At 35.9% G+C, this 21,622-nt stretch overlaps 1 protein-coding gene across 1 annotated transcript; it reads left to right on the top strand.

Moving 5' to 3' along the window:
• The first annotated feature begins 2,044 nt into the window (after positions 1-2,044).
• Positions 2,045-21,414, top strand: LOC115976247 (AUGMIN subunit 5-like). The gene is made up of 10 exons (XM_031097420.1): positions 2,045-2,972; positions 3,968-4,507; positions 10,101-10,239; positions 10,667-10,843; positions 15,018-15,227; positions 15,857-16,042; positions 17,200-17,359; positions 18,518-18,713; positions 19,103-19,235; positions 20,804-21,414. The coding sequence occupies exons 1-10, from the start codon at positions 2,395-2,397 to the stop codon at positions 20,930-20,932; spliced, it is 2,448 nt and encodes an 815-aa protein (XP_030953280.1). The 5' UTR covers positions 2,045-2,394; the 3' UTR covers positions 20,933-21,414.
• The last annotated feature ends 208 nt before the right edge of the window (positions 21,415-21,622 follow it).

The raw sequence follows: 21,622 nt of genomic DNA, 5'->3' as shown, positions 1-21,622 counted from the left end.
GATCTATGGATGTTAACGTGTTTTACTTGTGTTCAACTGTTGTATAGCCCAATACCAATCGCTATCCAACTCGCTAAGACCTAGCTCTACAACCCACTTTCTACAAATTCATTGTTTCTGGGCTCCTTGGACCAAAACCCCTTACCTTTTGGGCTTGAGCCCTAAATTGTGACCCTACACCTCTCAACTAAAGTTGGAAGACCAAAGTATTTTTCGTGCTATCTTATAATCTGAGCTTCAAACCTTGTCTTAATTTCTTCTTGAAGTTGCTGATCTGTATTGCTTGAGAAAAACAGAGAGGTTTTAGCCCTATTCAATTGTTGGCCAAAAGCATCTTCATAAACTTTTAAGACATGCTGCAAAGAATCACACTCCTCCAAGCTAGCCTTACAAAAAATAAGACTATTATTTGCAAAAAATAAGTGTGAAAGAATAGGAGCACCACGACCAACAGCCACCCCTTCCATCTTACCTTCCTATACAGATTTTTTAATCAAAGTAGAAAGACCCTCTGCACAAATTAAAAAAAGATAAGGAGACAAAGGGTCCTCTTGCCGTAAACCTCTTAAGGGAATAATATTACCTCTAGGTTTACCATTAATATGTACATAATAGGAAATAGAAGAGATATATTACATCATCAAACTCCTTCACCTAGAATTGAAATCCAATTTTTCCATAATTTTATCCAAGCAAATCCACTCCACTTGATCATATGTCTTACTCATATCCAGCTTTAAAGCCATCTCTCCAATTTTTTCACCCTCTTAGAATTGATGTGATGCATAGTTTCAAAAGCTACCAAAACATTATCAGTAATTAACCTTCTATGCACAAAAGCGCTTTGAGTATCACTTTAAAGGCCAATTTATAAATCACATTACAAAGACTAATAGGACGATAATCAGTAATATGCTTTGGATCTTTATTTTTTGTTACTAAAACAATATGGGTTTCATTAAATTTTGGTGGAATAGTACCAAGATTAAGGAAATCCAAAACAGTTTTAGTAACCACACTCCCAATAGCAGGCCAAAAGTGTTAGAAGAATAAGGGGGCATACCGTCTGGACTAGGAGATTTAAGAGGATACATTTGTTTAAGAGCTTTATGAACCTCTATTCCTTGAAAATCACCTGTAAGTCTTTCATTCATATCTGTAGAGACGTTTGGAACAATGGCTTCCAATAATTCAGCAAAATCTAATCGGTAAGAAGACTTGAACAAGTCAGAATAATATTTAAGCACCACACCCTCCACAGCTCTATCACCCTCCTGCCAAATTCCATCTTCATCAAACAGCCCCTCTTGAAACCCCACATCTATATTTTCCTAAGTCAAGTTTCCATGCAAGTTGTTATCAAAAAAAAAGAAAAAGAGAAGAGTTTCCATACTAGTTTAATAAGGTTTACATCAAGATAAATCATAATTTATGTTATGAGATTCAACTGCTATCTACATCGATTTGTGGCATCAACCTGGTCATTCTAGCCAAAGTCTCAACAACCTCCTTTTAATTTTTACCTTTTAACTAATTTTACAAGTCATCCAATGCTTCTCCTTCCTTCTGATTTTTTTTTTTTTTGGAGAGTCTGTGGTGATGATTGCAATAAATTATTGATCTTGTAAGATTGTTTATCTCAATATATTAAGAGGATATCTAAAAACAAAGTTATGTTAATTTATGTCTTTATTTTTTGGTCAGGTTAACCAATGCTCTTAATATATTTTTTAATGAACTAATTTAGATAAATTTTGATGCAACTTTTATAAAAAATATAAAAAATTAATTAAATTTTTTTTTTTTCATAAAAAGTCTATAAAAGTATTTCCTAAGCAAATGACCTTAGGAGCAAAGTAACAGACATTATGGATTGAATGTCTCCAATTAAAATGATAGTAGATAAGATAACATTAGGACCAAATTAAAACATTTGAAATTTAAGTAACAAAATTAAAAATTACCCAATGGGAGACAGTAGTCTGTCTGTACATACAAATACGAGAGCGGGAATAACATACGGTTTAATTTTATATATTTTTAGCAATTTTTTTTAAAAAAATATCTGATTCTGATCTCTTCTTCTTCAGCCTTGAAGGACAAACTGTACACTACAGACACAGACACAGACACAGACACAGGCACACTCACTTCTCTTTCCTTCGCCGGCCACTCTCTCTCTATTATATGCTACTATATATTAGCATTTTCAAAATTGGGAATTACAAGTCGTAGTCGTAGTACCAATTTGAATCGGATCTAACTCGAATTCCACGAAATGCGAACAACTCCGCTTTCTCGTTCGATAGATTTCTCTCAAATTTTACCCTAATGCCGATTTAGTCGCCGATCGAAGCAAGCCCTAGGGTTTTGGTTGATTCTCTCACAACAACAATGCTGCATCAGGGCTCGACGAGCTCGTTGTCGTCGTCGTCGTCGGCGGCGGCGCAACCGGAGGCAATACTGGAATGGCTTCAGAAGGAGATGAATTACAGACCATTAGGTCCGTACACCGGGTCGAGCAGCAAGTCACAGTTACCTTCCATTGACTCGCTCCGCAAGATTTGCCGTGGCAACATGATCCCCGTCTGGAATTTCCTCCTCACCCGCGTCAAGTCCGAGAAGACCGTCGAGAATATCCGCCGCAACATCACGGTTCATGGTGGTGGTGGTGGTGGTGGAGAGAGTGGAGGCGGCGGCGGAGGTGGCAGTTCGGTGAATTTGAGGAAAGAGGAGGGTAGGAGTAGAGGAAGTGGGAGGAGGAAGGAGAAGGCGGTGGTGGTGGAGGAGGGATTGGGCGCGGCGGAGGTGAGGGAGGCGGCGTTGCAGGAGAGGGACGCGGCGGCGAGGGAAGTCGAGAGGTTGAGGAATATTGTGAGGAGACAGAGAAAAGATTTGAGGGCTAAGATGTTGGAGGTTTCGAGAGAAGAGGCCGAGCGGAAGAGAATGCTTGATGAGCGCACCAATTACAGGTTTGTTTGTTCACTTTTTATAAAATGTGTCATTTACCGTATGTATTTTTTGCTTGTTGAACAGATTGAGGAATGGAATGAGTGTATTATGTAGGGTTGTAGTTCTACACATTGCGTAGTTTGTGTTAGTACTTATATAGTTATATTGACTTAATATTTTTGAACACATTCTTGGTCGTTGGAAAGTGGATAGAGTGCTAAGAGCCTTGTAGTTTAGTGGCGTTACTGGGTTTCTCTCCCATGTAGAGAATCTGAATTCAAATCACCACAACCCACTTATTGTAAGCAAAGAGAAAGTGCGCTGAGTTTGTTGAAGTAGATGGAGGATGCCAATGAGTGATAGCTCAACTGGCACTTCCTGCTCTGATAATAATGGGGTGGAGGGTGAGGATTTGATTGCAAGACCCATTGGGTATAATGTGTATAATTTATCAATAAAAGAAAGAAGATTAGCAGCATTAGTATGAATTACCATAAACTGAATTGCATAGGCCTTTTCCCAATATTGGTAGTTAATGTTTTAACTGTGTTACTTTTTCTGTTGGTGTGTTTTCGTAATTTGTCAATTTAATGTTTAAACTCAATCCTACAAAGCAATATACTGCAATTAATTGGGCTGGCTTCATAGCCTATTTACACCTACCCCACTTGCAATGGATATTCAAATAATTAAACATTACGTGTTGGTCTTGGTAAATTTTATTGAAGAATCAGGTGCTGAAGTTGATGGTGTTTTCAAATAAGCTACCATCTTATTTCTTATTCAAATATATAGAGAATCTATTCCATATAAAAACAAATAAGTGCATGGCTACATGTTCAAGAATAAAATTGTAGTGTTGAATTTCATATGATTATGTATATTTTTGAGATATGTGGACCACATTGATATATGAAATTCATGGCCTTTTCTGTGAATGGATCTTTCTAAAGGGTACTATGTATCTGGAGTTTTCAATGTGGACCAGTCTCATATATGCTTACGCATAGTGCAGGCACAAGCAGGTGATGCTGAAGGCTTATGACCAACAGTGTGATGAAGCAGCAAAAATATTTGCGGAGTATCACAAACGTCTCTGTTACTATGTTAATCAAGCAAGGGATGCTCAAAGGTTAAGTGTTGATTCTTCAGTTGAGCTTAACAGCTTCAGTTTAAACAGTGAGAAAGAAGCAGTTTATTCAACTGTTAAGGGCAGTAAATCTGCAGATGATGTCATTGTTATCGAAACCAATCGGGAAAGAAATATCCGAAAGGCATGTGAATCTCTTGCTCTGCATATGATTGAAAAAATACGCAATTCTTTTCCTGCTTATGAAGGAAATGGCATTCATTTGAATCCTCAATTGGAAGCAGCCAAGTTAGGATTTGATTTTGATGGTGAAATACCTGATGAGGTTAGAACTGTTATTGCAAATTGCTTGAAGAGTCCTCCTCAGTTGCTTCAGTTAATTACTGCATATGCTTTACGGCTGAAGACTATTATTTCTAGAGAAATCGAGAAAATTGATGTTAGAGCTGATGCAGAAACTCTAAGGTATAACTAAACATTCTTTTTGTGTTTATTTGTGCTTATATGACTCTCCTTAGTGTTGGTTCTGCTTTTTCAATGTTTGACTTTGGTTCTTCAGTTGGTGATATCTAATTAAAGTCTTCTACTTAGTACTTGTGGGAATCTTCGATTGTTGTTTGTTAATGAGATTGTTGCTAGCCTTATCTACCATACATTTAAAAAGTTTCTTGTTATGATCTTTTGAGGTCTTCTTGAATGATCTTTTATGGTGTATTCGTGTTTGACTCAGGGAAGCCCGGTTATTGACTTACAAAAATACACTCTTTGACTCTAGGAAATTAAATAAAATAGTAATTAACTTAATTAATGAATAAGACCTTAAATAAAATCTACTTGACCAATGAATATGCAATTGACATCTAGAATTGAATAAAAATAAATTAAAATAAAATTTTCTTTATGCTTTACTCATCATTGCTTTTAGATAGAGTAACCAAGCTTTGTTTGGTCCTATACTGCACTTTTCATGTTTTGCTATACGCTCCCAAATTTATAGCAAAGCTTGGAGCAGGTTTTGCGAGCTGCAATGGAATCTATATATAATTGAGTTTTAATGGATCATAGTGTTGCTCACATAATTGAACCATTCGACTCATCCGTTTGATCCGACTTGACCCAATGGCAAACAAATGGTTTCAACTTGATCTGCAGTGGGTTGTTTTGGCCTTTAAACCTGACTTTTATCGGTCGGCTGGTGGGGTGTAGGCGCTTGCCACCTGCATAACCTGACTCTCCCATATATTCCCCCACCATCCTATGGCGGCCCTTCTCTCTTGTTTCAAACTTCCAATCGGTCTTCACTATTTTCTCGTATTATGAGGTTATTTGAGGTGCACCAAATTTTTTTTTCCCTGAAAGAGTACTTGGTGTGTTAAGGCTTAAGGTCTCATCTATTTTTGGAACAGCAGCTTGAGGGAAGATTCTTACTTGTGATAATCTTAACAAGCGAAGACTTACCTAAGTTGGATGGCATTGTATGTGTTTGTCTAGTGGAGAGATGGTAGATCATTTGTTGATTCACTGTGATGTAGCCTATGATTTGTGGAGCTTGGTTTTAGAACCTTTGGGATCCGGTGGGTGTTACCAAGGCATGTGGCTGATCTTTTGTTTGGGTGGAGGAATTGGTTTGGGAGGCAAACTTCGGAGATTTGGTACGTTATACTGTTATGCTTGATGTAGTTATTGTGGAAGGAGAGATATAATGATACTTTTGAAGATGCAGACAACTGAAAGAATGAATCAATTGGAAGCAATGTTGGTCTCGTGCGTGGGGCCTTACAGCTAGCAACAATCTTATAGAGTTTACAAAATCACTTTCATTTTGTGCATACTTTTTTGTAGTTCTTTTAGGTTACACAATGCTCATCATCGTGAGCATGAAGTAACTTGTTTTATTAATAAATTTTATTACCTATATAAAAAAAAAACCTTCCGGTTGACCTTGGCACTTGCAGTGTTAGGAATCCCAAATATAGTTTAGATGGATGAGATCCTAAGGGTTGAATTAGATTAGGAAATTTAGTTACAATTAGATAAGTAAAAAGCTGGTTAGTAGTCTAGCACACTAATCACTTTTGTCACATGGGAGATTAATTAACCAATAGTCTTAAGCCATGTGGGCCAATTAGATTAGGGCTAGTTATCTATAAATAGATCCATGTAGTCCCCTTTGTATTGTGTTGAATAATAAAGCAATTTGTTGCTTTTGGCATTTCCTTTCTCCCTTAATAATTCTTTGGAGGTTGAATAAAATGAATTAAGTCAAATTCCATATAATTTTCATCCATTTCCATGCACTTCCCATCCATCTCCTTTAGGAACCACTGGGTTCCTAACAGGCAGCCCCAGACCCATCACCAATGATCCCAGATTGGCAAGGAGCAATGCCAAACTCTCCTCTCTCCCTTGTCGTTCAACCGCCATCCCCACTAGATGAAACTGTCATAACCTACTGGTGATCTGAACACTCAATCCGGTTGAGTGGCCTAATAGTATCAATTGGTGGCAGGTTCGTATCTCCCCTCACTTGACATGGTTGGGTTGAGTGGTGGCTTTAACCCATTCCTGAGCTTGACTGACCAGTGAACAGCCCTAATGGGCTCTATTTGGTGCCTTAAATTGCTCTTGCTACTTCAGCAACAAATGCTCTTACTTATTCTGTTCCCTCATTATTCCTCTATTATTCCTTCTCGTACACCAATTTGGATAGCATGGGCTATGATACAGGGTTGTGTTGCTGGAAGAAGGTGGAGGATTTGACTATTCATTTGAGTAGAGCTTTGAGAATCGGAATGTGGTATTATATTTTGGGTTAATGGCAACGATGTCAACTCAAGCATCTTGGAAATATGTTAATTTGTTTAAGGTCCTTTATGGGATTTATACTCATCTTTGGTTTAAAGGCTGCAGTGTCCCTATTTAGCATCCCTATGGGGTAGTGTATATAATTTATTTCTCTATTTGCTGACATGGGGTCGTTTTCTTCTTGATCAAGTTAGATTTGAGGGTGTTCCACTGGTTTTATTGATTTTATTCTGTCATTCTTTGCTAAAGAATTCATCATTTATGCTTATATTACTCATTTTTTCTAACTAACTAAAAAAAATGGTTGTTTGAAGACATGCTTTTTATGAGCCAGCTTAAATATTTTCCCAATTGTATCCAAAGTTAACCTTGATTTTAGCCTTTTTATTCATGAACATCAAGTGTTATTTTTTTCTTGGTTATTTTGGCTCTTAAGGGGAGTTTGTTGATGCTTGAATTGGTGCTAAGTTGCATGGAACATCATGCTGCACACCCATATCATAGTTTATCCCATATGTTTTACACCTTCAGCCGACTTTGGCTTTTATTCGGATTGGAGTTTTTGTGCCAACTTTGGAGTGTATATTCAGATTGTGCTTTTGTTTGTAGTGCTCTGTCATGTGTGCCATGACTAGATATTAGGACAAGGAAAAATTCTCTTTGCTTCCATTGAGACAGAGCAAGATTTGGTGTACCCCATCTCCTTACTTTGTTAGTGAAGCTTGTCTTTGCTGCCCATGGACGTATGCATAAGGCCAATCACAGAAATCTTGTCTCTGTTATGATTTATACTTCCATTTCACCTAAACTCACCATACTTGGTTTCACTCACAACAGAGTTTTTTTTTTCTGGAATTTTTATTAGTTAGCTGGTCTGTGTCAGAAATTTAATGGATTTAGTTACACAAATTTTGTTCCCTTATTAGGTTACATCTACCTCTGAGGTCTGTTATGTTCCTATGCTACATCTGAATATCTGATGGAGAAGGATTGAGGCCAATCTTCTAATCACTAGAAGTTAGTAGGTTTCAGTTGTTTGTTGAGGTTTGGTATGGTTCTCTCATTATCTTCAAAACACCTATTATTTCTTTCCCTCCAAAGACACCACATTAAACAATGGAGAACAATTATTGGATTGGTTGACTGCTTTGCGAAAGCAATCATTCTCTTCTTTTCTTGATTTTCTTGATTCTTGTAATTTTTGTACTTGACTTGTTGACCCCTGTACACTCCTTGTGTACTAGGGTGTCTCTTTTTTGATATCAATAAAACTTATTACTGATAAAAAAAAGGTTTCAGTTAGTCACTAATAAATGAGAGCACACTAATGAGTCCCAGCGTAATGATTGGGTGTTAAGCATCACAAGCTTTCGAGGATCTAATGACTGGGCGTTAAACTTCACAATCTTTCGAAGATCTTTCTTAGATAATGTGCCTATATGAAATGCTGTTTTCGGTTTTCAAATTAACTCATACATAGTGGTATATATAGCAACATTACATTTCTCATTTTTTGATTTTGATTTTGATTTATAGGATGCTTGCTATTCATTTTAAATGATATCTTGTCGTGCTCAAGAAATGGATCATAATTTCCAGTAATTCGTCCATCCATCTGTGTGTCCACAAGTTGAAGTGGATAATAGTCTGTTTGATCCCCTGTTTTTGTGTAGTAAAAGTGCGTTTTTTACAAAAAGGGTGAAAAATATTGTGTTTGGTCCTGTAGTTTCAGAAAAATTGTGTTTTTTGAAAATTTCCAAAACCCGCATTTTAAAATCTGAGGTCACTCCCAACTTTTTTGAAAATGCTACTTTCAAATTGTATATTCACGTTTTCACACATAATATTTTTAGGGTGTCAATTCCGAAAATATCCTTAAAACATTTGCTTAAATGACCAAAATACTAGAAGCTGGTATTTATGCACAAAAATATCACGTAACCGTCATTGTAAATAGTTAACAAAAGATCTCACTAGTAAGGATTCCATACATGACTCAAATCTCAATCTCATACTCTGCAAGGATTCAGAACTCTACTCCATAAACCTTACAGCAATCAAATTTGAGTGCTGGGCTCCAAAAATGGCTTACTTTGTAAATCAAACCTGACCGAGGAAATTGAATTTTTCATGTGTGTGCGTGTTAATAAAAATATTGGACAAAGTGATATATAAGCTAGTGACTTGTAAGGATTTTGCAGAAACAAAGCAACATAATTGAGAAAAGTAGCTTGAGAGCATGTCTTATTTGGTTAATCTGGAAGGAAAGCAATGCTTGAACATTTGAGGACATTGAGAGACCTGTAGATTTGTTGAAGCCTTTGTTAGATAGGACTTTATTTGAGTGGTCTCGTATTTAGGGTTTTACACACTGTATTTCCATGTCTGATTTCCTTATTTCTGTTAACTCTTCGCTCTGATTTGTTTGTATTCGCTTCAAGTGTAGTGAGTTTACTATTTTAAACACATTTCACTTTTCTTATCAATAAAACTTTTATTACCTATCAAAGAAAGAAAAGTAGCCTGAGAGCCAACAAGTGGATAGAAGTCAAAGAAAGCATGATTAGCTGTTGGAAGAGATGAATGAATAAAAAATGTGGCGACCAAGAAGACTAGTGGAGCAATGCAACGATCAATCATAAATCTTTAATGCATTGTTTTATTCGTTTTAATTTTTTTGTGTGTGAATCTATTAGTATCTTCATATAATAATAAAAACAGCCAATTATTATTATTATTACAAATTTTAACATTGATTGCATTAAAAAAATGGCAGGATTACCTTAATAGCATTTTTAAGTCCTTTTTGGTAATTTGTACCCAAAACAACAGTTTTAGACTAAAATTATCCAAACGCTCAATCGACAGAAACAACAGTTTTTCACAAGTTTTACCAAACAATTTAACTGTGATTTCAAAATGCACATTATAAGATTGCTGTTTTTTAAAAATGCACTGTTTTGAACGTCTAATCAAAGTGGACCCTTACTAGTAGACAGTTTTGAAGTGACATATTTGTTTATATACTATGTAGAAATTTTTTGGCATGATTTATTCCTTTGTTTGAATTTTGTCATCAATGAGCTTCATTTTTGTTCCATTTTGTGATTTTGTCCCAGGTGATACTTGATTTTCTTGACTGGTCAGATTAATGAGGCGTTTTCCTGGTTTTATGTTTCTGGTGAAGTTTCAGTCTCTTTATCAATGAAGAAACACGTTTTTAATGAATAGATACTTTCTGATTTCTTAATAGGTACAAGTATGAGAACAACACAGTCATGGATGTTTCTTCTCCGGATGTGAGCTCGCCATTACACTATCAGCTTTATGGCAATGGAAAGATCGGAGATGCACCTTCTAGGGGAACTCAAAATCAACTTCTTGAAAGACAGGTCCTTTTTAGATGGTAGTTATTTGCATAGTTGTTTTTATGAGGCCTTGTAATAAGAGTTATCTGTAAGCTACTTTGTTATTGCTCTCTTTGGACCTTGAACTAATCATCTTTATGTTCTAAATTTCATTCAAATTGTAAGTAGTTATATTTCTATATCTGTTCTTATTAAGTTCATCTCTCTCTCTCTCTCTCTCTCACACACACCTTTTTTTTCTCCATCCCAGTAAAAGCCTTCATGCATATCATTGAAAATGGGTTTAAGCTGGTTTTAGAACCAAACTCACACCTTTTTAACTTGAAAAGTGCTTCAATTTAACCTTTCCCAATCTACATCTGCTCTCTTCCCCGCCCCCCTCCCCCCCCCCCCCCTCTAGTTGATTTCTTTAAGGTGTTGAATTGATTCTAGTATGTCTTCTTGTACACAGAAAGCTCATGTTCAACAATTTTTGGCTACTGAAGATGCACGGAATAAAGCTGCAGAGGCTAGGGACTTGTGTCAAAAACTTGTAAAACGTTTACATGGAAGTAATGATGTAGTTTCCTCAAATTCACTTGGTGTTGGAGGTGCATCGCAAAATGTGGGTAGTCTTAGGCAATTTGAGGTAAGTATGTGGATAAAATGGTTCCAGTTACCATTTATTAATGATTTCGCTAAAACATTGCCATCATTAGAGTTTGTTTTCTTCATAATTGTTCCATGTCATTGTTCCTTTAAGGTAATTTTTTTACTAAAAAATAGATATTTCTTTCTGTTATAATAGATTTGATTCCTGACTGTCAATATTCTGTTCTTGGTTGGTTTAAAGTGGAACACTGTGTTTTTCAGATCAAGAGTTTTGTTGTTAGATCTTTTTATACAATTATTGAGGCACCTCCTACATTGCTTAAGGCAAACTGTTGGTAGGTTTCACATATGTCAAAACTGAAGAGGAAATTTATGTTTGTTTTTATTTTTTCCCTCTCCCTTTTTCCTAGTGTGATAAGAAATTTGATTTTAGACATACATGGTGCACATTTGAGTTCTACAACCATAATGGTTATTGGGCATGAGATATTGAAACCAAGATTTTCTTGTTGATTTTTCATAACAAAATAATCAATGTGATGCAGGAGACGCAAGAAGATTATTATTTAGTATTATTTATGTTTGCAAGTCAGTTGTAATTTTTTGTTTTAGGTCCTAGTAGTTTATTGGGCTATTAGTATTTTAATTTGGAAGTAAGATTATTTTTGTAATAAGACAATTAGGGTTTCCTAGCCAATTAGAACTAATGTTTAGCAATCCTTTATAAGCAACCTATTGTACTCCTTGAGTCCTTGAGGAGATGATTGATATTTTGATGAACGAAAAAATGGCCGTTTGGTCTCTCTTTGGTCTAGTGCTGACTCTAGGTTCATCTTAGATGCTGACTCTTAGTGGTTTTCCTGCTTGGTGTTAACTCTAAGCAAGGCCTAGGTGCTGACTCCTAGGTCATATCCTTTATTTTCTTGTTGTTTAATTTTGTTCTGGTTGTCTTGCATCAGTTTTCGTATCAAAGCAAACACTGATCTGTTTGAAGCATCACCGCAGTCAATCCGAACCAGAAAATACTTAAAAAAAAAAAAAAGTTTCAGCCATTGCATTTTCCACCCACTGAGAAATTATATCTTTGCCTACTACTACAGAAAACACCACAAAATCCTGCCGGCATCACCCTTTACCTCCACCATCTCACCACTGTCAAAATCCCTTGTTCCACATCCCATCAATCCACAGTAACCCACACACCATAAACAATCACTGCAAGTGACAGCTCTACCACCACCACAGTCCAAAAATCCTTTCTCCACTGTCATGCTCTTCTACACACAGAAATCCCAAACCCACGCCACCAATAAACCAAAGCTCCTAGATCACAAGAACTGCCATCACTGAATGCCCATCGACGTTGCTGCCACAAGAGCCACTGCTGCCATGGCCCTCACTTGACTAGTACGATGCCGCTGCAATTCCATCAGCAACCCAGTGATGATATCAATAGGAAACCCGCAGCCCGGTCTGAGTCTTTCTATTTTTTAAATTCACCCCTTTAGTTTATCTTGTAAAGAGATTTTACCCGACCCATCTTATTAGAAAAAAGCTCAGCTTGTCCCACTAGCCCCAGCAAAAAAAAAAAACCCACACAATCCAGTCCACGTTGATTGGGTTTTTCTATTGCTGTTCAAATAGTGAAGCTTTATTTGGTTAGCGCCATGGCAGTGCCTTCTTTAGTGGCCGAACTTAACAAGTCAAGTTGGCAAAAATCTTTTTGCCCAGTGAGCTATGGTAATATCACAAACACCTTATTTTGATGGTTGTAAAAACAATCCATGGGATTTTGTCAACTGGATGAATGGGATGGAGCAATTCTTTGAGCAAGAAAATTTTGCGGATAACGTAAAGGTTAGATATAGGTTAGATATGCAAAGTTGAAGTTAAGAGGTGGAGCACAACTATTTTGGGAGGATCTTGAATATTTCTGCAAATATAAAGTACGAACATACCATTAGTGTGTGGGAAGATATGAAAGAAAAGCTTTGTGATGAGTATTTGTCACCATACTTTCGAGCTAAGTATCTACCCCAATCTCAGTGTGGTGCTTTTCAAGTTGAAGCAAATACGATGAATCCTCATCCCATTTCATGTCCTCAGTGCACTTTTGAACAATCTACCTTTCGTTGATGCAAGGAATTAAATGAATTATCTAAAAAGCTCATGAAAGGTGTTCAAGACTCGATTGCTTAGATGAAGCAAATGAAGACTCAAACCGATTCAATTGGGAAACCAAGGAATGAAATTATTGCTGCCCCCATAGAAGACAACATTGATGATGATATCTTGGTAGTGGAGAATCCTCAAGTAATGCCAAAACCTAATGTTGACAAAGATGTACATGCCTCTACAAGTGTTGCTTTAACATGCGTGCAAGAAACAAATCTATTAAAGAGCAGCAAGTTGAAGAGATGGTTTCTAAAGATAGTATTATGTTAGAGGGAGCACATGATGTGATATTGGAAGCTAATGAATCTGCTTTTGATCAGCCTTCCATGGTGCATGAAGACAAACAATTTGCTAAAGTGGAGAAAGTGGATAACATAGTGCTTCCAATGGTTCAAGATAAGATTATGTTGATTCCACACATTGTTTTTGTTATTCTAGAAGAGTTTGACGTGGTGGAATTCAAGGTTTTTCTTTTCTCTGTGCTCCCTAAGGTGATTCCAGACTTGAAGCAAGTGTTACTTGTTAGCATCCTAATCCTTCAATGCTTTAAAACTCGAGGTCGAGTTTTCTCCAACCAGAGGAGAATGATATAGGAGACGTAAGAAGATTATTATTTAGTATTATTTATGTTTGTAACTCAGTTGTGTTTTTATGTTTTAGATCCTAGTAGTTTATTGGGTTATTAGTATTTTAATTTGAAAGCAAGGTTATTTTTTTAACAAGACAATTAGGATTTCCTAGCCAATTAGAACTAGGGTTTAGCAATCCTTTATAGGCAACTTAGAAGCAATTAGGGTTTTCTAGCCGATTAGAACTAGGTGCTAACTCTTAGTGGTTTCCTCGCTTGATGCTGACTTCAAGCCAGGCCTAGGTGTTGACTCTTAGGTCATATCCTTTTTTTTTTTTTTTTTGATAGGTAATAAAAGTTTGATTGTAAAAATACTACTTCATGCAAAAAGAAGGCACATATCTTTGTATTGTGATTATTTGTAGAGGATATGTAGTTAAGGGAAACTACTTATGGGTTTCCACTTTTGTAAACATAATATCAATGGGCATGAGATTTTACGATCAAAATTTTCTAATGCATTCAATGTCATTCATCTCTTTAGTATCCTAGTTAGTTAATGTGAAAAAATTGTTTGTGAAGTTGGTGAACTACTTCCAGGCTACTTGCTGCATATTTTTGGAATTGTTTTTGGATAACCTTAGTGTGGAACAGATGTAAGAGGCTAATAAAACTCATCAATATTGTCATCCCAGTTGACACATTGTTATGGCCATTTGTGTGGATCCTTTAGAGGTGATAACCTTATGTTGAGCCTTGTATTTTATCATGTAACCTTATGTTTTTTTGGATAACCCTAGTGTGAAACAGATGGAAGAGGATAATAAAACTCATCAATATTGTCATCCCAGTTGACACATTTTTATGGCCATTTGTGTGGATCCTTTAGAGGTGATAACTGATGACCATATGTTGAGCCATGTTCATGTAACTTTTAATATGCTAGTTTCCATTATCCTCTCTTTCTCAGAAACATTTATTGTACTCCTACTTTATAGATTTTTGTGCATGTTAACATGTCATTCTTGGGGGACCAATTCTTGATGCTCATTTGTTACTTATCAAAAAAAACAAAAATTCTTGATGCTCGTATGTTGCGCATAATCTTGAGGTGCATTTCTTGATTATTGAATATTGTCTTGATGCAGTGTCTTTACACAACTTTCTACACCTTAGTTAAATCCAATCGAACGGTACTTGATGTGTAAAACCATTGTAGACTCACATTAAATGTATTTTGTGTACTAAATACAGAAAATATGCAAGATATGGGGTAATAATATAATAGGTACCCTTTTTATCTTTAAATTTCTATTAGGTTTTTGATGGGCTGGACATTATTTCAAAATTTTTTTTATGCGAAGAATGGAGGGAATGTCAAAGGAGGGAGGACTGTTTTTTTTTTTTTTTTGATTTATTGGGTGGTACTAGTTGGGCTGCTTCATATTCTGCTTCTTTGTTGGTACAGTTGGAGGTCTGGGCTAAGGAGCGAGAAGCTGCAGGGTTGAGGGCTAGCTTGAACACTCTGATGGCTGAAATACAGCGTTTGAATAAACTATGTGCAGAGAGGAAAGAAGCTGAAGATTCTTTAAAAAAGAAATGGAAGAAGATTGAAGAATTTGATGCCCGCAGATCTGAACTTGAAACCATATATACTGCTCTTCTTAAGGCTAACATGGTAAGATATCTCAACTTTAAAATTTCTTGTAAAACCACAGCTCTGTTTGGAGGCTTTGTTAGGGCATAATTTGTTGTTCTGTAGAAATTGGATGGTCTTATTTATTTTGTATAGCATTGAGAAATTCAATAAAGCTACGGATACAACAAAAATCACAAATTAGCCTACCACCTCACACATGGGCCCACCACAATTTAAATTATAATTTTTTTTTAAGGGTACCTCTCTGCATGGAATTTAGGCTTTGGATTTAGATGCTTGAAAATTCCATGGATTTTTTTTGAACATTAGAACTGAGTAAAATTCCATTTCAAAATTCCTCATTCAGGCACAACGTTAGCTTACCAACCAAAAACAAATGGTGAACATTATTTTAGATTGTTTTCCATATACAGATAGGGGGCTCTCAATAGCTATCTGGGCTTTTATGTTCATTTTTACCATTAATGTTTAGTTTTCTAATCTTCATTTATGTCCTGCGGCAATATATTTATATTGTAAAAATAAAATATGGATTCATTTTTTGCATTTTTGGCTGTTGTTTCTTTTAGTTAAGCAAAATAATTTCAACAGTATATAGCTTTTTTATTTGTCATAAATGATTTTCTGGTAATTTCATTATCTTGTAGGATGCCGCTGCATTCTGGAATCAGCAGCCATTAGCTGCAAGGGAGTATGCATCAAGCACTATAATTCCAGCTTGCTCAGTTGTCATGGACATTTCCAATGGTGCAAAAGATCTTATTGATAAAGAAGTTTCTGCTTTCTATCAAAGTCCTGATAATAGCCTCTACATGCTTCCATCAACCCCACAGGTTTTTGAAACTATGATGGAACAATTTAATGCTAAATTCAATTAACAACTTATCCGTAGAATGTTGAGCAATCATTGTTTATGGAAATTGTTGGTTTGGTTGTTTTGTGGAGGAGGTAATCTGTATATTATTCTCATTGAGCATGGACTATGGATATTGCTGGTAATCAACTATGCCATTTTATAATCTGACTAATTTTTCTATAGGTAACTACAATTGCTAATTAACAGTCATTGATTTTTGTAGTAGTTTTAGATCCTTTTATTTTTAGGTGAGACTCAATTGTTCAAATCTGTTGAAGTAGAGAAGAGTAGGTTTTGAAGATGTAACAGAGTTAGATAAGAATCAATTAGTAGTCACATGAGATTAATAGTGGATCATACTTAGGTTTGCTCATTGTGTCTAAGTTGGGCATGAATGTAAATCTATAATAAAATAGTTCTAACGAGTTTTTGTAAAGAAAAGAATATGCATCAAGAGGTGCTGCATTCTAAGGCAGGGTTACATGTCTTTGGTGTCACATTTCTAAGCCATGCCCAGTGCTAGTGATAAATTGGAATTGCTAATGCTGCCTCACTGTATACGTGTCAAAAGTTGCATCCTTTTCTTATCATATAAACTTATGCTGACTGAATAATCTTTCCCTCAGTTTGAGAAACCCTGAACTCATGGAACTGCCGAACATCCTAATCTAGAGAAAGATTCCTTTATACTGAAATTTGTGATGGATTGTTATTGTCATGGTCCTCATGGCTCTTGAGATACATTTTGTAAAACTCATGAACCTTTTTCTTAACCATTGCCTGCAACGAAGCAATTTGCATCTTTTGCGGGACCTGAAACCTATCATTTATTGCTTGAGCTATAAAGTTTTGTGGTTCAAATACCATAGATACCATTCTGTCACTTATATAAAAAACCATTGATAATATTTTGTCAATTCTGTGATACATTGACATTCAAGTTGGATGCTGACAATGTTGTCATGGCCTAATGGGATTCCTAAAATTGATTACTAGTAACTAATTATGATGGCATCATTGTATGGGAAACTCAACTTTTTAGTGTACTTGCCATGGTTTCAGCCACTGGGATTCAAATTTTCTGTAAAAGCATGAATCCATGAGCTGTTGGACTTATCTCTTTAATTGCATCAGGCACTCTTGGAGTCTATGGGGGCTAATGGATCTACTGGACCTGAAGCTGTTGCTGCTGCAGAAAAGAATGCGGCTTTGTTGACTGCAAGAGCCGGTTCCAGGGATCTATCTGCAATTCCATCCATATGCCGTGTTTCAGCCGCCCTTCAATATCCTGCTGGTGAGTTTTGGTCGTTAATATAGAAATGCTAGTGTCATGGCTTATATAACAGGCCTAGTTACCTTCTTGGGTGTTTTAGATATGTTTTTAAAGATTTTGATAGTTATTTATTTTAAAATTTTAAAATAAACATAAAATGTGCTTATACACGACGTAAGTATAAAATACGAGGAAGCACAAGTATGGGAATGGGTATAGGTATGGATATGATATGGTGACATAGCAATTTTTGAAAAATTAGCCCTTACCTAGGAAGCATGGGTACGGATACAACACCCCAAATGAAGTGTCCTTGCTTCCTAGATAAAATACCTATATATAGATACACACACATACACACACAAATTAATCTTTATTGTGTTATGTCCTAATTTTTCAAGAATTGCCGTATTGCCGTGTCCTGTGTCATGTCGTGTCCATGTCCATGGTTCTTAGCATAGAACTAATTTCTGGAAATTCTTGGATTCATAGAGTTCTATGAAAAGGCTCAAAGGAAGCATATATGGTTGATGTGGTATGTTCTACAGTTTAAATAAGAAACACAGACACTCCAAAATCCCTGACATGTTCATTAGGGACGGTCTTGCATGTGTGGAGGAAAAAATTATATTCCATTGATTTTAAATATGTTTTGAATATTTTTGTTAGTTGTTATTTATTTTGAAAACTTAAAAATAAACATAAAAGTTGCCAAAAAATAAATATAATATACCTAAAGATATATATATTAATTAATTTTTGTTATCCCCACTGTGTTGTGTCCTAATATTTCTAGAATTGCTGTATCACTGTGTTGTGTCCTTGGCCATGTTCATGCTTCTTAGGTTTAAAGCCTCTAATTTTTTTTTTTTGAATTGTCAATTAATAAATTTATTTTGTGTTATTAATAATAAAATATAAGTTTATTAGACTGGACTTCCTCATTTTGCAAGGTGGTTAAAGTCCATTTGATTGGTGTGCATCAACATTGACCAAGTGTTCTTTAGACTTGCTTTTCTCTGTAGAGACCATCACTGCTTATCAATTAATACTTGGTTGATGCCCTACTGATTTGAGCAATGATGGTAGTAATTGTTGAATGGCCATTTGATGGGCATATGCCTGCTATCATGTTTTTTTTTTTAAATCATCAACTCAATTTTTTTACACCATAATCAGGTTTGGAGGGTTCAGATGCTAGTTTATCATCAGTATTGGAGTCCCTGGAATTCTGTTTGAAACTTCGTGGTTCTGAGGCTAGCGTGTTGGAGGACTTGGCAAAGGCAATCAATTTGGTTCATATACGGCAAGATCTTGTTGAAAGTGGTCACGCATTGTTGAACCATGCTTACCGTGCTCAACAAGAATATGAAAGGTGAAGCTGAAAGTGTCTTCTTGATTAGCATTTTGTTTGTTTGTTTTTTCTTTTTTAAGCATCCATCTTCCTCACTGAAAATACTATGGTCAATAACTTGAGTGTCTTTAAAAACACGACCAGGCTAGGTATTCTACCAATCTGGTTTGTTTTGTTTGTCTGGGCCGTTTCAATTTATTGCTGATATCTGTATCCTTTGATGCATACATCTAGTTCTATTTATTTTCCATTCTTTGCCTTGTGCTGTGTTGGAAGTTGTTGTACATGATCAAGCCATTCCAATCAGGAATGATCCCATATGCATTGCAATTATCTGTCACTTTTTTGCCTCTCTCAATTTTCTAACTTTATAACAATACGACTTGTTTAATATTGACTACTTCTTGCAGGACAACAAGCTACTGTTTGAATTTGGCTGCTGAACAAGAAAAAACTGTCATGGAGAAATGGTTGCCCGAGCTTAAGACTGCAATCTCAAATGCTCAAAAGTCTTCAGAAGATTGTAAATATGTTAGGGGTTTGGTGAGTAACTACCATTGGTAAAAAAATTAGTCATCTGTTGAAGCACTGTCTGTATGTTTTATGTCATGCATTTTACTCTCTCTCTCTCTCATGCATAATTTTGTTGGTTGAGAAATAGAGAGTGTGGGTGGGATGAGGGGTGATTACTGATTTTCTCTTTCCTTCCCATCCCATCCCCTCCCCCAAAACAACAAAACACATGCACACACAGAGCTTTTTTGCTGCTTTGCTTGATTTTATGAACTATTTGAGGTTCTATATTTTAAATGGATTAATTTACAAATAAATTTTAACATTTTGGGAGTTAAATTAGTATGGGTATTCTAGTTTTTCTTATGGACTAATGCCTTCTACTTCTTGAAACCATTAGTGCTCTGATTGGGGCTGAGGTCAGGTTATGGCTCAACCACCTAAGGGAGTACTTGTGGCCCCAAGGCATTGGTTTCTCAAAGAATAGAGGAGCTACTATGGCCATGCCTAGGGACAGTTGCCATGGCTGGTCCCTTGCACAAAAAAAGAGCCCTTTTCTTCTCAGGAAAAAAAGAGTATGGTTAAGATTCTTTGTTTGGGAGACAGCATGGGTAATTTATTTTCTGGCCAAATCTCTGAATTTGGTAAGCATGATGTAAGAATCTATTAGGTAGATCTTATTTTGTCCTTTTCCTTGCATTGGCACATTTAGTTGCTGTGCTTTGATATGGTGCAGCTTGAGTAACTTGTGATAATTTCTTATTGAGATTCAAAATCTAGGGATGATAGTTAATGATTATCTGACTGCTTTTCCTTGTGCTTTGTTTGCATACTTCATAGGAAACAATTAATTTTCCTTTACTTTGCATTCGATGGATGCCCAATTGTGTTTGCCATATCATATTTAGGAACTAATGAAATTGGCTGAGTTTCAAAGTAGTATGGCAAGAGCAAAAGATTAATTCCAAGTAGAAGTATGAAGCTACTTCTGTAGGATATTTTCTAAATTGAACAGTTAGCATTCTTGTTCATGCTTGTAAATCACTGATAACATAAAATTGATGTTATCTTTATCTACCTTAAAAATGTGTAGAGCCTTTTTTTTTATTTATTTATTTTTTTTTTTTTTTTTTTTTTTTTTTTTTTTTAACCTTTTAAAAAACTTCAATCCCTTATACAGCGTTATGTTCCTTCAGCACTTCAAATTGTATGCATGACTTTTGAAACTCTCTGTTTAAACTCATATATGCTAAACAGCCTAAACGGTATTTCTGCGTCTATGTTTCAGATGACCAATCACTGTCCCTGCTTCCATATCTTTGCTGTAGTTTGTCATTATTAGCTTTTTCTGCAAAATGTCTTTATATGTTTAACTTAATTTCAATGATGGGTGAGAGTAATTGTACTTCAGGTCAATTGTCTTAGGGCCAAAAGGCATCTCTCCCCTTATACACAAGGGTGCATGAGTTGTATTTGACTATTATGAAAGATTGATTATATTTCCATTACAGTCAGTTGGTGGCTTAATCATTGCTTTTTGTTCTTTACTTTTTTATTTTAATTATATATATTTATCTGTGTATTGTGCATGACTGCAGCTTGATGAATGGTGGGAGCAGCCAGCGTCAACTGTTGTTGACTGGGTTACAGTCGATGGGCAAAATGTTGCAGCTTGGCATAATCATGTGAAGCAGCTTCTTGCATTTTATGATAAGGAGCTGTTGTAAATAAAATCTTTGAGCACTTAGGGCAACAAGATGTTTCCAGAGACTCTCTGCCTTCATTGTTTTTCCACTTTTGCATCAATATGGCGGACTTTGTAAACTGCAGCCTGGTGAAAGTGGCATACTGCACGGGGTACACTTTGCTGAAGCATGTGGAGGCATCTATTCAGGATATTTTTAAGTGTGGTTTGATTTGGGGGAGATGGCAGTTGGGGCTTCTATTCATTTTCTGTTTGACTTACATCCAGGCCAATCCTTTTTCCATTTCACTATTGACTTTGTACAGGATTGTTCTTCATCACGAGGATCTTTTTGTATCATAGGCCACCATAGTTGGGTTTTGGATGAGTTGTTCTCTCATTTTGGGGCTTCTTTAGTGATATGTGATTTAACATTTGAAATTTACTTAAGCCACTTTAGTCTAATTGGCATTACTAAAGGAGATGATTGAGAAGATAAAAGTTCCCACATTCTCTTTCTACTTTCTCCGCAAATAGTTATTTCAATAGCACATTATATCAAATTATTGGATGTCGGTGAGCATTTGGAATTGTGGTGTCATTGTTCGTATATCCATGCTTTCTGAGCATGGAGATTTACTCGAAGCCTGTAATTATGAGTATGACCAACGTTTTAAGATGTTTCCAAGTTTCTCTTTTGTGCTATATTTGGAAGTTTGGAGGGAAAGGAGAG

The sequence above is a fragment of the Quercus lobata genome, chromosome 2, assembly GCF_001633185.2.
Source record: "Quercus lobata isolate SW786 chromosome 2, ValleyOak3.0 Primary Assembly, whole genome shotgun sequence".
In the NCBI taxonomy this organism is placed as follows: domain Eukaryota; kingdom Viridiplantae; phylum Streptophyta; class Magnoliopsida; order Fagales; family Fagaceae; genus Quercus; species Quercus lobata.
This window is presented reverse-complemented; position numbering and strand designations above follow the sequence as displayed.